General features: G+C 39.6%; 2 protein-coding genes across 3 annotated transcripts in view; one reads left to right on the top strand and one right to left on the bottom strand.

Annotated features, from left to right (window-relative positions):
• Positions 1 to 4,814, bottom strand: part of itprid2 (ITPR interacting domain containing 2) — a 44,927-nt gene extending 40,113 nt beyond the window's left edge. For both annotated transcript variants that reach the window (XM_030758560.1, XM_030758561.1), the window contains exon 1: positions 4,690 to 4,814. The gene's annotated coding sequence lies outside the window, so the exon portion shown is untranslated. The remainder of the gene's footprint in view (positions 1 to 4,689) is intronic.
• Positions 4,815 to 10,357: 5,543 nt separating this feature from the next.
• On the top strand, positions 10,358 to 15,852 carry neurod1 (neuronal differentiation 1). Its single transcript, XM_030758740.1, has 4 exons — positions 10,358 to 10,458; positions 11,709 to 11,994; positions 13,418 to 13,647; positions 14,733 to 15,852. Exons 2-4 carry the CDS (start codon positions 11,720 to 11,722, stop codon positions 15,293 to 15,295), a joined length of 1,068 nt encoding a protein of 355 aa, XP_030614600.1. The 5' UTR covers positions 10,358 to 10,458; positions 11,709 to 11,719; the 3' UTR covers positions 15,296 to 15,852.
• The last annotated feature ends 261 nt before the right edge of the window (positions 15,853 to 16,113 follow it).

The raw sequence follows: 16,113 nt of genomic DNA, 5'->3' as shown, positions 1-16,113 counted from the left end.
TTACCATTTTTAGTCAAATTACAGAAATGAACACAAGTGCAGTCATATAGCATTACATGACATACAGGGGAAAAAAAAAAAAAAAAGGAACAGTAGTGATGTGCACATTTACCCACATGACATGGTTACTGTTTAACTTCTAATACGGGGCCGGATCAGGATCTGACAGTAAATAATGTTTTTTTTTTTTTTTTGCACACCACACAGAATCAACTTTAACAGAGAGTTCTGGTTTACAAAGTGCAACAGTCTGCCATGAAGCAGCCCTCCTCTGCATGAATCCTGCCTCCACTCGAGCCGTCGGATCCAGTATTTAACGCTGACTCCGAAAACTGGAATTCAAATTTCACCAGAGAATGCCTAAGGAAGAGAGATGCAACCCAAAGTTAGAGAGAGCGGGCAACTATCCCGCAGGAAAGAATGAAAGAGAGCGAGGAGACTGATCCAGGAAGGAGAGAGCTGTAAGGCCAAAAGCAGACTGACGAGAGGAGTCGCTTTGAAGCTGATGTTTTGTCTGCTAAATATGGGGAGGACCCGAGCCTTTCAGTTTCCACAACATCAAGCTGGAAATAAAAACTATGCAAATTTAACATTTGTGAGAGACACTTTTTTCACCTTGTAGCTATGTAACTATTAACATAAAAATGACATCATAAAGGAAATGCATCTGTATAGAATATGTATCCATCTGCATAACTACTCATTATTTTATTCTAGACACTAAACTTATGTTACTTCCAAGAGCTGAATATTTACATTGTTACTCCCTAAGAACAAGTGTGTAACTTTTAAAAGTTCCTGTGTTCAGACACCATGACTGATAAAATCCACTGTGTCAAACGGCACGCGCTCTAAAAACAGTGCACATGGAGTTACTGAAGGGAGGAGGAGGAGAAGGATGGAGGGGAAGAAGCCCGGAGGACCATGAAGCCAAACCTAAAAGAGAACGTGTGAAACAGGAAATGGGTGTTTAGAATGAAGAACGGAACAACTTCCTGTCCGAGAAAGAGAGAGATGTGTGGGGGTGAGGGAGGGACAGTTATTTTTAGATTTCTCTTGTAAATGCAAAACAAAGTGGACAATTTGAAAAGAACAACGAGCACACAGACAGCGCAGAGCGAGCCAATCAGCTGCTTTAACACACGTCAGGGACACAGGAACAGTGATAAGCAGGTCAACCACTTTTCATCCTCCAAGTCATTAACTTGTCATTAACTGACTAAAAGAAGAAACTTCAGTGTTGCTCTTTACAGACAACAGCAGTCATTCCAGGTGTTTTTTTGGTAAATGTAGAAGAATGCTATTTAAAAAAGGAGACAGGCTAACACTGGCCACAGAGCTTCAGTTAAAGCAAGTTTTCCATCAGGAGCTGCGACGTCGGCCTCGGCCTGCAGCCGGCAATTACAAAGCTCCAGCAAATCAATAACACAGTTTCCATGATAACAACAAGTAAATGCTACTGCAGAACTGTGAAGTGCACATTTTCCTATGCTGCATGTTGTCGCTTAAAACACAAAATGAGTCTGTAGCCATATTTGAATATTGATTAGTCACTAATCTCAATTTTTCTACCTGAGCTGACACTTGAGTTATAATTCTAAATAACTCATCTTTTTCCCCCTCATACTGGGCATTGGTGCCCACTATGACATTTTTAAAAAGAGGGGGTTATTTAGCTGATCCACTGTCCGAGATTAGATACTTTAGCTTTCAGAGACAGAACAGTTTCCTCAAATGACCACATTTGAGATATTTGCTCCTACTGACATCATACAGATCCAAGAGTAGAAAGAAAAAAAAAAACTAACTGCACTTTTAGAGGAGTCTGAAGCCTGAGCTTCTGGCTCACAGAGATTTTTCTACACATGCTGACCTCATTATTTTAAACTTTGGCTATGTTTAATATGAGCAACTGCTATTGTAACCATTCATATGACAGAAACTACAGAAAAGAATAAGAGGTCGACCAGAATCCAGTCTCAGATCCTCAGGCAGAAAACTGTTAACTGTTCCCACCTCACGCTTAAAGGCGGTCGAGCGTTTGCTGATGGGGCTTCTCGGTTGTTTTCATAAAGGCTACACAAAAAAAGTTTATTATTTATTAACATTAAGGTTTCATTCCTTCTTTTGTCCAAACTGACACATTTTCGGTTAACACATAAAACAAAAGCAGCTGCTCACTGTGAGCGAGACACTCTACCTGAGCGGTATCTGATCATTGTGTTTGAAAACCAACATTATTGATCCCAAAATCATTCAAATGACTTTGCTTCAGCTAGATGTCTAGTTTAAATGCTACACTTCTTTCAGATCTGCTTCACAAGGACAAAAGTCATTTATGTGCTGCTGAGAAGTGACTACAGTGCAGAAAGAATGAGCATGATAATTTCCGGTAAGATGATATTTTATGATAAAAAAAAAAAAAAAGTGTTAGAGAGGCATAACGTTCACATGTAATGATTATCCTTCTCCCTCTCTATTAGAAAAGTAACCTCAGTTAATATTATTTCAGGCATTTCAAGATTTGAACTCACTCTGGAAAAGGAGAAGTTAAAGAAATGACATACTCTGGAAATCAAAAACTCTGCCTGAGGACAATAAAGGAATTAAACAAGGCGACTGAGTAATATACGCAAATTTATTATTAGAGAAGACGTGATGTGATAAAACATAAATTCAGCCTTGAGAAATGGCTCATCTTCAAGTTTTAGTACATGTAAGCGCGTGTAAATCTTGGCTTTGCAATAATCCATTTCAAACGTCAGCTCTTTCTGGCTTTCCTGTTTTATTTGAAAGTAAACTCGTCGTCTCTCAGAGAAGTGGATGACCCACCGACTGCGTGAATATCGAGCCTGACTGTTAAGTTAACCTGTCGGCTGACAGAAGCCAGACTCTGAGGTCACAAAGGCACAAATGCTACACTGTCAGTGCAGGCGACATATGAGCCTCCACTTTTCCAGGATCGATGGTTCCCTACAAACACGGCTTGATGATAACAGAAACATTAGTGTGCGTTTTCTGTGGTCATGAAACACGCGAGGTGATGAAGTAGGGATGTTTAGCCTGACATATCTGTACGAGAGGCAGCTGAGCATTTCAATTTTATGGGCATATTCTGCAACAACTTTTACTCCACTATATTTAACTCTAGTTTGTATGCAAATTAAGATACTTTAAAAAAAACAAACAAAAAAAACCTAATTCAGGATATGATGTCATACAAAAAAAAAAAACATGATCACTGGTCATTTTCATGCAAAAAAAAAAAAAAATTAAACATTTCATGTTTGCTGCTTGTCCTGAAATAAACTGCATACTTTCAAGGTTTAAGATTTTGCAGGTGAGACTGCATGTGTGGCCGTGTCCTTTGTTCACTCTGAAAAGCAAGCATTTGGAAATTAACCAGCAGACTGATGAGCAGCAACCCAGAAATAGAACAGAAACCAGCTCCAACTCAGCCACCTGCAGCAGGAAAGTGCTGTTTAAACATGAATGCATCACTACTATTATAACATGATATACCCCACCACAAACACACCACACACACACAAAAGGTACTTTGGGTATTTTAAGCATTTCTTACACAAGTAAATGATCTGACTGCTTCCACCACCTCCACAGACTGCACTGCAAGTTCAATCAAAGCATTCGCATTTTATGCAACTCTAAAACTAAATCACACATTTCAGCCAGAGGAGCATGATCATGAGATTTGATCTTTCACACTATCAACATTACTATTTGTTAAAGCTAAGCCATTAGGCAGCCTAACCCACATCATTTTCAGTGATGACAAGGTTCAGTTTAAAAAAAAAAAAAGCGGATTATTATTAAAATTAATAGTAAAATACAAAAATTAGTTACTTTACTTTCTTTTCCATTAAACACGTAGTTAAACCAAAGACCGTTTTGCTTAATCTACGTAATAATGTGACGCAAAAAAAAAAAAAACCCAGGAACTTCTCATTAATGTGAGTTTGTTTCTGGAGCTTCAACTAAGCTGCCAGTCTATTTGTACCCATTTGCTTTGCTTTGTCATGCAATCGTGAACTCAAATATTTTGGTTTTGTACTGTTTGTCTGAACAGAGATTTGAGCTGTGTGACATCAGCAGAAGCATTTCTCACACTTTCAAAGACAAACTTCAAAGTCAGGACTCTTAATCAGCTCCCTGTAGGCTGACTCATATAATCTTTTGACGCCAATGTTTTCACGTGAAGCCCAGTGGATTAGAAATATAAGCCTGCATTCAAGCGGGCTGAATTGGATACACCATTGAGTACCCTTTAAGTGATTACCTCCACAAGCGCAACAATTCACTGCACAGCCCGACAACTTGTTGGCCAACAAGTTTTTACACCACGCCACAGTTTTGCAACACACTCACACAGAGATGAAGACATATCTAACACACACTGACTGGTCACTTTTCTTCAGATATCTGGGCTTTGGACACCATTCAGTCGTCTTTAAACCTACTTTTAAGACCTGCGCAGACTTTCTAAACCGCCAGCAAACTTTTTTTTTCTTCTCCTGTTTTAGAGCAAGCCCACTTGTTGATCCTGTTCAGTTGTTCCTGCTCTGTTTGACACGAAGAACGGGACTGACAGCAGTCTCAGTAAAACTCTCACACAGCCGCAGCGCGGCGGGCAGCGTTGTGAGCGGCGCTGTGCGCGCTCCGGTCACTCACCGTCATGTTTCTCCGCAGTTTGCGCCTCAAATCCCAAAGTGTCAAAACTGGCCAAACTTTTCTAATAAACTCTCCAACATTCCCGCTTCCGCTTCCTGAAACCTGCTGCTGCAGTGACAAGCAGCGTGCAAGGAGGAGGAGGAGGACGGGGAGGAGGAGGAGGAGGGAAGGGGGAAGGAGGTGTGTCCTCCGCAGGCTGCGGCGGAGGAACAGCGACACCTGCCGGACCACATTTCTTCGCACTTCTCGGCGTTTGTTATCATAGTGGCAAATGTTGTGTTTACTTTTTGAAAGCAGCTGACTCACAGTCTCGGTAAACATGCCTGTCAAAGGCTCATCAGGCGAGTTCTGACAACAGCCTCACTAACAAGGGTAGTAAAGACACTGCCTCTACTCTTTTAATTTATATTTTACTTCATTTTCCAAGTTCACAAAATTGTTTCAGTTGGATTTTATAGTCTAGTTTCTAATTTTATCAAGCTTTTTATTTTTGCATCTAGTTTTAATTCTTGGCTTAGTTTTAGTTAACTATTAATCTGATTCTTAGTGTAGTGGCAAGTAAACGTTTGCTGGTTTAATTCCAGCTGGAGACTCAAATTCCCTCTGGGGATGCATCAGGAAGGGCATCCCGGGAGCTGAAGTTCTTCATGACTTTGGCTACATGTCTTGAGTCAGTCTCCTACCACAGATTGAATCTGGGACAAAGCAGATGCCTCACTGACTGTACTAATGGACACAAATCTCGTACCAAAATATCTTTTGTTCTAAGTACACAATCATTAACTGACTTTATAATCATGGTTGTTGAGCCCAGAAGATATTTTATAGTTGTATGGATTACAGTGCAGATAATATGATTTCAGTTCATGATTCTTAAATTATTGGAAGGTCATATTTTAGTTGAATTGTATCCTATGGCAGCAATAAACTTAAGACATTAAGAGGACTATATGATAATCAAAATAGAGACCTGAGGGTAACAGCAAAACAGCTGCATAATTTGTGTCATAATATAGAGGAATTCTGACCCAAATGCAGACTCCAGTCAAGCAGGTGAAGGTGAGAACTGACCAACAGAGTTCAAAGCAAAAGTTCAAAAACCCCCACAAAACCAACCAGGAATCCAAAATAGTCCGAATGCAGGAGCTGGGGAACATGAGGGTGAATACACACAGAAGGGCAATCAAGTAGATGGGGAAAACAAAACAGAGCTGCAAGGACAACAAACTAGTGAAATAAAACAGAAAGTAAGCAAACACGGGAACATCTAACACAGAAACACAGACTTAACAGACAAGGAGAACACAGGAGGGTAAGAAAACAATCTCAGGGAATTAACTATAAACAATCACCAATTACAAATTATGAACGAAAACTGACAATGAAATCATGGAAAACAAAATAAATAAATAAAGCTCGAATATGAAACTCTAAATCACAAGAACAAACTAACAAACTCAGACTGCACGGTCGAAGAGCCAGGATCATGACAAATCTTTCCAGTGTGCTAAAATCTTGGTTTATGTGTCCGCTGGAAGAAAATGACATGGACTCACACAAGTGACCAACAACTGAATGACTGAAAGAAGGAAACAAACAAACAAACAAACTGAGGTTTAATTAAAGGCTTTACTGGAAGGACTTTATCCTAACTGTTACTGTGACCTGAAGAGGACTGTTCACCCTTTTTAGTCAGAAGTCAAAGAAAGATTTTTTTTTACCTGCAGTACCAACATATGAGCACCAGATGGAAACCAAACACTATTCTAGTACTGTCACACTTCACTTTGTTGCTGCCTGTTATAGTTTTTAAGTTCCAACATGATTAAAATTTTTTAAATGCTCTGATGTGTTTTAAGGATCCTACATGATTTACATCAAACTGTGCAAGTCAGACAGAGCAGTAATACATCTACATCGTTTTTAGTAACCAGGATGGTCCAAAGAGTACAACAACCAAAGAGGACCAGAAGCAAGTTTTTCCCTCATTCTGGGAGATCAGATGTAAAATGCAGTGACTAAAGTTAGATATTCAGGTCACATCATCAGGAACGAGCTCTGTAATGATGATGATGATGATGATGATGATGTGCAGTGCACGAGCACATAACACCTGCCTGCAAATTCTGCTTGTTTACAGATGCTGTACTCCACACAGCACATTTGTGGTGAACTCACAGTAAAGCAACAATGAAAACTCTTGAGGTGGGGTGTGATGATGCATCGCGGATTTTACTCCAAATTCCAAGATGGACAAGTGGAGGCCAAATGTTTCTGAGTAGACTGCTCCCACCTCTAATCCTGTTTCCTCTTGGTCCTGGAAACACTGCAAACATTGCCCATTTGCGCAGTAATCACTTGTGATTATATTTTTGTGTTGCTGTCTTTGTGTTGTTTGTGCTATTACTTCTTTTGTATTGAGATGTGTCTGAAATGAAGCTTTTTTTAATTTAAAGTTTCTAGTGATTTTAATGTAAAGTCAATTGTATTTACAGCTGCAGGCACTGAAACCAGGAAGGAGGAACCTGCTATTACTGTAAAAGTCGTGTGGCATCATGTTGAGTTATCACAGTTTGTTCAACTGAGTCAGATGAAAGTAAAAAAAAAAGATAAAATAGCTCAGGGGGGCTGAATGTGATTGGATGTTTAAACTGCGTGTTTGTTTTGCAGTTTCTTCCTGTATTCCTTCTTGCTTTATGTCATAACATGCTTCTTCCTCTCACTGTTGTGTGGCAATATGTAACAGTAGTACACAACAGTAGTTTGCTTGTTCATGAGGATCGTATTATTTTCAAATGCATTTTAACTTCCATTAATGCTTAATACATTTCTGTCTCTGCATCGCTGTTGTTTGTCTTGTTTCTACAGGTGTATACTATTTTTATTCTCTATAATTTCTTCATTTTTTTTTAGGCATGTACCTTTTCGGGGGGTATTATTTGTTCTAATGAATCTTTGTTGTGTTACATGCCTTTTTTTTTAGTTGTCTGTTTATTTATTCAGCCCACTGGTGTGGTCTAGACACTAGATACTATTGTGTGTGTTCTTTGCATGAATAGGGCAATCTGACCTTCTACATACACACACACACACACACACACACACAAATGCAGACACACGCACACCTGGCAGTATGGAATAATAATTATTATTCAGCAGTGAGTTTCTGTGCTGTTTGCTGGCTTCGCTCTACAGAGAAGATTCATGTGTTTCATCCATTTCTGCGTCCTGATAAGCCCGTCAGGTAAACACAGCATACTTTCTGCATTTGAAATAAAATAAAACTGTAATCGCTGGGCTCATTGCAAGATACTTATGGCAATAAAAGTTCATCAGGCAGAAAATAAAAGAAAACTTTGAGATTTTTTCATTATTATCACAGCTATAAATCTGATCTGATAAAGGTTTCTATTGATTTAAACCTGAACTAAGCGGCAGAGAGACTGAAACATTGATTGTGTGTTAACCATTACCTGTCAGACAGTCCAAACCGATGGACAGATACGCTGGTCCTCCGCAGTTACTGGGTAACCACCTAGCAACCATTTCATCATCACCATAGCAGCCTCTTGACTGCAGAGCAGCCTGGTCCAAAGTCCTCTGCTTTTTTCTTATTGGTCGGAGCTCATGGAGCCAGTCTGACTTAGTGGATGTGGACAAGTTACTTAAGCTCTGCCTTTGATCCACGTAAACCAGGTCCACTGCTGTCCTCCAGCTCGTAGTGGAAACACGTCCCATGATGTTTGACCAAGACTGACTTAATGCTAGAAAATATCTTTTATGTACCATCTTTGAAGAAAAAAAAAAGTATTTTATACAGTATGTTGTTCTTCTGAACAGCAAAGCTCAAAAGAGAGCGGGAACGTGCAGTAAGTGTTTAAAAATAGGGAATTTTTAAAGACATCCCTAATGTTTCTTCAGATGCTCAAGCGATTAGCATAATTCCTCCAACCTCAGGTTATTTGTTCCAACATTCTGAATATGATTTGCTTGGTTACATTTGGGCACAAAATAAAGTGTCAAATTGTCATGATAGCGGTTAGGGCCAAAGAGCAAGCAACAAGCAGCAGGTGTTTTTGTCCATCCATCTCAGCCTCGTCCTCCCATCTTTCAACCTCACTTCCTCCTTCACTCTCCTTGTGTTCTGTTTGAAGGCACTATCACCAGCAATGAGTCATAATAAGCCTCTAATATCTGAGACAAATGTGGTGTTATTAGGTCACCTGTTGTCTATAGACAGCTAGGCATGTCTCTCTGTCTTCTCACTAGCATCGCCAAAACTGTCTGAGCCAAGATGAAGCTTCATCGTTGAGGCCCTGAAGAACTGATGTGCCAAAAAATGCTATCCTGATTACACTGATCAGAATCGAATACATTTATCAGCAACTTCATCGATATGAACAACTGGGTGAGGGACAAGTTCAAAGTGACACAGTTGCTGGAGGTGCACACACACCTCTCCAAAATTTGTTACAAAATCTTTGGCTGTAAAAATAAAACATTTTTTTCCCCTTACAATTAAGAAAGCATCTGCATTACTGCACACAGCATCTATGTGGATGCTGTACTGGTCTGTTGTGTTGAAGAGAGAATGTGAAAGTGAAGCTGTAACCAGCTGGTTGATCTACGTTCCTATGATCATGGGTCGTGGGTAGATACATGTGGAAGAGGACCTTGGTTATTCCAAAGAGGCTCAGCGTAGAGTCTCTACTCCTCAACACTGAAAGGAGTTGAGGTGGCTTGAGCATCTAACTAGGATGCCTCCTGGATGCTTCGTAGATGTGTTTTGGGCCTGTCCAATTGTGAGGACAGGGCAGGCCTAAGGCATGCTGGAGACATTACGTTTCTCAGCTGGCCTGGGAATGCTTCAATGTCCCCCGAAGAAGAGCTGGAGGAGATAGCTGTGGAGAGGGAGTCTTGCATCATTCTGCCTCCATGACCCAGATCTGAATAAGTGGCACAAAATGGATCCTATTAATCAGACTCAACAATAGATCTAATAAATATAGGTACAATAGAAAATACATTCACAGGACCCAAGTTTTTGTTTGTTCTTACAGCTGTTGGTAGGAGTCTTTCCTCTGACTTTATTACATACATAAAGCATCATACAGCACCAGGACCCATCCATGAGCATCTCCTAAGGAGGAGACTGGAGGCATTTACGCACAATGCACAACACTGATAACTTTGTTAATTATTCATAAGACAGAGACAGGTCAGTTTGATCCAAACAGCAAAAGATGTTGGTACCTTTCAGACAAGTGAGCTGTGAAACAGTTACAGGTGATCCGCTGCAGTCTAATCATTTACAAATCATTTACCTTTCAAAAAAACAGCAATGATAAATCCTTCCCCACATGCATTCATTCAGCCTAAAATTACCTCAACCATCAAATGCAACACTGGCCTTCCAGCAGTAAGTTTAAATCTACGCATGCGTAGATTTTGTGGCGACAGATGGTCAACTCTCCTCACAAAGAGAGAGAGAGGGAGAGAGGGAGACTGGCTGGCACACATGGAAGATTTGTCACGTGATCCCCGGGGCCGTTTTAATGACGCAAGCGCCATATGGCGCGTGCCGGGAGGGCGGGGCCTCAATATGCTAATTAACCCCCACCCCTGTTGTGCGTATTAAGTATAAAAGCAGGAGCATCCCACACACACACCTCAGAAAGCTCATAGCAGATCACGCACAATCCCGCACGGACACGCAGACAGAGCACGCGGGATGCGTGCGATCTGACACACAGCGGCTCGTTACAGCAGGTAGGTTTATAACAGAATAATAATCAATATGCGATTGATAAATTCCTCTGCTTGCCTGGATCTCTGTTTTGTCTGACCTTGAGAATGATACACCTGATTTACTTATTTGTGACTAATTTTTCCAAATTAATAAAATATTAATGATCATTTTACCAACCGGTCATCTAGTGTATATCAAATTACATATTAATTAGAAAATTTTAATAAACCCAGAAGCTTGTTCCAAATTATTGTTTTTTGTTTTTTATTAAATTAATATGTCTGTATTTTGGCTTGTATATTTTATATTTAAGTTTTTAGCCTGTTTTTCCCTGAAAAATGTAATTCAGTTAATTTATTTTTTCTGATATTGGTTTATTTTCGTTTCTCTTTTATATTTGTGTTAATCCCAAATCTCTGCTCAGTTTCACTCTGTCTCACCTCCAGCTGTCTGTCGGTCTGTTAAATTAACGAAACCAATCAGCTGAAAACGAAAACGGAGGCGAATCTTAATTTATTTGTCAGGTTCAATTATTATTATTATTATTAAAACTTAGGCGCCGCGGGCAGCGCAGTTACGTTTTATTATTAAAATATAACGCGCGGATAAAGACAAGAAACATTTCACGTCATTTTGTTAAATAGTTTAGATTTGAAATGATTTTTTTTAGATTAATTAGGAGTTTTGATAGTTTAAACACTTTCTGTTAAAACAATTAAAAACTGTAATACCTGAGCAGATGATTCCTCTCTTCAGGCAGTCCGCAATCTTTTGTGCGAGTTTTAGCAGTAGATTTTAATCGCTAAATATTAAAACACACGTCGTAGCTACAAAACTGCGCAGCCACTCTTGATAAATTTGTGATTTGCATTGTTTGTTTGTTTTTTCATCATATGAACCGAATTATTTTTTTCGTCTACACAGTTTCGATACGGAGGCAGCTTTTGTCCGCACGATTTAATAAAGACAGGAAAAAAAATCAAAATGTCCAAATGCTAATTAAAATATTATTGTTTTTGTTTTATTCAAAGCAGTATAAACATCTAAATGAAGTTCAAATTTCCACATGGACCAAATATTCTGAAGTCATGTGAATAAATCTTATAAACATTAATAATTAATTAATAATAATCAAAAGGCAAAATCCTAAACTGTGAATTGTTCTCTGTTGATCAAAATCAGTTAATAACTATTAACTTTTCATCATCAAATAAGTGTGGCAGCAAACTTCCAGGAGTGTTTTATTGCTTTCTAATGTTCTCTTCATCAGAAATCAGCATCATGACCAGGTCTGTGCTGGAGGAGCAGGCGTCAGTGGAGTCGGAGGAGCAGCAGGAGCTCTGCAGCCCTGCAGGAAGAGAGACAGAGAGGAGCACAGGAGGAGTTGCAGGTGGACGAGGAGGAGGGGAGGAAGAGGAGGACCACCTCCATCATCTTGAGGAGGAAGAGGAGGACGATGAGGAGGAGGAAGAGGAGGAGGAAGAGGAAGACGGAGAGAACAAACCGAAAAGGCGAGGGCCCAAGAAGAAGAAGATGACAAAAGCTCGTATGCAGAGGTAGTTTTTGCTTTTCCTCTGTGTGCTCTCAGTCTCATGCAAAGGCATTATTTTCAAGTTTAAAAAAAAAAAAACCCCCAAAACTAAATTTGCATTAGGGTCACACTGTCTATCCTGCATGAGGACCAGTTTAACAGAACACACTTGCACTGGATTAAACTGTTGAAAAAGAAACAAAACAGCTTAATAGGTATTAAAAAAAATGTAAAGAGTGATTTAATGTTTTTTTGTTTTCTGCATTTTTAAATCTGTTAAAATTCGAATTTTTAAGATCACACTGGTACAGATCAATACCTAAAAGCCTCAGCAGTGCAGCTGAACTGTTTTCATGCAACAGTGACATTAAATCTATCTTTTCACAGGACTATATATACACATCAAAATGCATTAAATGACTTGTGCTGTTAAATGAATTGTCACCTTAATTTGCAGCGCTTCTCAGATTTAAGGTTTATAATGAATTTCAGCTCACTGATTAGCTGTCAGTGTTTTGACTCCCACAGACTTAAAAAATAAATGAATAAACAAACAAACAAAAAAAATCCTCTTTACTCTCAGCACTTAATGGCAATTATGGACGTGAACACAGGGCAAATATTTCTCCAGAAGACAGTGCTGAATAAATTCAAAGCTAAAGGAGAGTGAATATTGAGCTAACATTTATTTTATAGATACAAATGTGACTTCTGACAATGCTGTCATGATGCCTTCCTAAAACTCACATGAAAGTAAGTGTGTCTATAGTAATGACATTTGATAGAAAATTGATTCTAAACTTTAAATGATAAAAAAGAAATGAGATAAAATTCACATTTAATCACTGAATTGGGCCTGCCGTGATTTATGATCATCTTTGTAAGGCAACTTTCCAAATGAATGCAATAAATGATTCTGTATTTTCCTTTTTTTTTTTTGTTTTTCATTCATGGCACAAAATATGTTTCTGTCATTTTTTGCAGTGCTGTCTCATAGTAAACTGAAGAACAACATTCACAAGGATGATGTGGGCCTTTATTAACCTTACTGTCAATCACCAACATTGATTTTAATGTGAAATAATTGTTTTAAAGTGTATTCAGCATCGTCCTTGGCCATATTTTGATTAACAGATAACAATGTGTAATTTAATATGACACTAAACACACCAGTCAAAGGCAAACAACAGCAGTCTTGTCCTTTAAAATCTCTGAATGGACTGTTCAGTTCACAACTTGTTATGGATAATTAAGTGGATGTCTTCTACCTCATGTGTGTAACAACATTATTTGTTCTGTACACTGAGTCTTAAGTGCTTGCAAAACGCAACAGCATTGAGTAAAACAAATCATTTTTTTCACAATTGTAGAGTTTTTTTGCTTGCAAATGTATGCAAAAGATTTCTGAATAAATATCATCAACATTAATCTGCTTTATGGTTCTGCAGGTTTAAGGTCCGTCGGATGAAAGCTAACGCCCGGGAAAGGAACCGCATGCATGGGCTGAACGACGCTCTGGAAAGCCTGCGGAAGGTCGTCCCCTGTTACTCCAAAACTCAGAAATTATCAAAAATTGAGACACTGCGCCTCGCCAAGAACTACATCTGGGCCCTGAGCGAGATCCTGCGCTCTGGCAAGGCACCTGACCTCATGAGTTTCGTCCAGGCACTCTGCAAAGGTAAGCCCCACCTAAGAGCAACAGGCTAGACTGGACTGAGGGCTGACCCAATCTGATCTCTGATTATGAAATCAACATAAAGGGACTACAAGGACTCTACTCTGAAAGTGTTTTCCCAGTGCACTTGGGCACAATGAGCAAATGAAAACATTAACATGTGTATTGCCGACTATGTTTAGTATGATAGTTTAGCAAATAGATGGGACTGCAATAGACCTTTTGTCACCACATATTTAGAATTGTCACAGTAGGAGAAGCACAGGTAAAATTAATGAAGTCCCCTGAGTAAAATGCAGCATCAATACCTGTGTTTCTCCTACTGTGACAAGGCAGAAAAAGACAAGAAGCTCTATCAGGAAATTTGACCTGTGATGGTGCTAGAGGTTGTCCTCCGGGCACCATGAATCTGCAACACCAATCCATCTAGTAGTTGTTGTAACATATGTGAAATAACAACTTTCTGCAAAGATCAACTAGATGAGTCTATGACAAATGAACATGTTTTCATAGATTAATTACATAAATATTAAATGTTACAGCAGAGTGTGCTTAGCGAGCTTTAGGGGTTTTACAATCAGCATTTAGCTCATTGATTCATCTCCTAAAACCACAGTTTCAGTTTACTGGTAGATGCATGCAGACTTCCTGCTATCTGGGCTGATGTCATATGATCTCATGCATGAGATTATGTATATTAAATTATCCCAAATGTGTTTAAAAATAATAGAAATTGCTTGCTTGCAAGCAGCAGTATTGGCATTTATTAACAACTGTTAACACATATATTTACATTTAAATAGTACTCATATTTATTATTAGGCAACAGGCATGACTACTTAATACATGTTTTTATTACATTTTATATGTAATAAATGTTAATAAATATGAATATTACAAGTATTCATATGAATTAACATGTATTTATGAAAATATTTAACACCTGGGACAAGATACTGATTCTAATAAACTATGTTCATATTCATTAACAAGTATTAACAAACACTACAGGTTGCTAACATTTATTCTGAAATAATGAGCAGCATGTATTGATCAGTACTGACTAATTATTGTGTTTCTGTTGTCAGGTCTGTCTCAGCCGACCACTAATCTGGTGGCGGGCTGCCTCCAGCTGAACCCTCGGACGTTCCTGCCAGAGCAGACACCAGACCTGCCAGCTCACCTTCCCCCTGCCGGTGCCAGCTCCTATCCTGGACATTACCCCTACCAGAGCCCCGGGCTGACGGCCGGCCTGCCTAGCCCCCCCTACGGCACCATGGACCCCTCTCACATCTTCCACCAGGTCAAAGGTCAACCCTACGGCCCACTGGAGCCTTTCTTCGATGGCGTCCTGGTGTCGGACGGCCCGGCGTTCGACCCGCCGCTCAGCCCACCGCTCAGCATCAACGGGAACTTCTCCTCATCCTTCAAACATGAGGCCATCGCAGCCACTGATTACGACAAGAGCTTCACCTTCAGCGTGCACTACGGAGGGGGAGGAGCTGGAGGACACGCTGCCATCTATGGCAGCGGGGGGTCCAATCCACGCTGTGGTGACCTACAAGTGGACGGGCTGATGGGCTTTGATGGACACTCACACCATGAGCGGCTGATGAATGCCCAGCTGAATGCCATCTTCCACGACTCTTGAGGAAGAAGAGGACGAAGGACTGAGACTGATGAAGACAGAGAGACGTTTGTATGGAAAGACAGGCAGTCTTGTGTACTTCTATCATTTCATAGGTGTCTTTCTGTCTGTCCTTGCTTTTATTCTTTCTGTCTGCGTCAGGCTCTGCGACTCATCTTGACAACGGTGATGTCGCGATGATGTCACCTTGATGTAACCTTCTTTGTAGCACTTCATCCTGCGGGAGACGCTCTCTGAATGTCTCGTTAATATCCATATTATCACTTAAAAATAATCAATAATCAATGAGCAATAATCTGGAGGAAACTATGCAATTTTGTTGAAACCTGAGTGACCCTCAGTGGATAATTCCAAATGTTAAAGAATAAAGATTTCTCTATTTTTGGGTCAGTGTGTAAGGCAGCAATGGGCCGGCAATGGGCCGAAGTGTTTATGTGGTTTTTACTTTTTGCTTTTTATAATGTTCCTGTAGTGTTCTGTTAACATTTCATGTGACTCTTGTTCATATTTTATAAGATAGATGTTTATAAATACCTTTTATTAAAAGGGATTCAATGTGATTCATCTGAGAGACTCTCTTTAAGCACAGCAACACAACAAAGCAAATAAACACATCATTAAATACAAATAACTGTCATCTTAGAGCACAATATACCATGCACTCGGTGGTCACTTTATTAGGTACACCATTAAACTGCTTGGTAATGGAAATATCTAATCAGCCAGTCACATGGCAGCAACTCAGTGCGTTTAGACCTGGTCAAGACAGCCTGCTGGAGTTCAAATGGCGCATCAGAATGAAGAAGAAAGGTGATTTAAGT

This window comes from Archocentrus centrarchus, chromosome 21 (genome assembly GCF_007364275.1).
Source record: "Archocentrus centrarchus isolate MPI-CPG fArcCen1 chromosome 21, fArcCen1, whole genome shotgun sequence".
NCBI classification, from domain to species: Eukaryota; Metazoa; Chordata; class Actinopteri; order Cichliformes; family Cichlidae; genus Archocentrus; species Archocentrus centrarchus.
This window is presented reverse-complemented; position numbering and strand designations above follow the sequence as displayed.

Coding starts and splice junctions, on each gene's coding strand:
- neurod1 (XM_030758740.1), top strand. CDS start 11,720: ATGACCAGGTCTGTGCTGGAGGAGCAGGCGTCAGTGGAGTCGGAGGAG. Junction 11,995..13,417: donor ACAAAAGCTCGTATGCAGAG/GTAGTTTTTGCT, acceptor ATGGTTCTGCAG/GTTTAAGGTCCGTCGGATGA. Junction 13,648..14,732: donor CGTCCAGGCACTCTGCAAAG/GTAAGCCCCACC, acceptor TTCTGTTGTCAG/GTCTGTCTCAGCCGACCACT.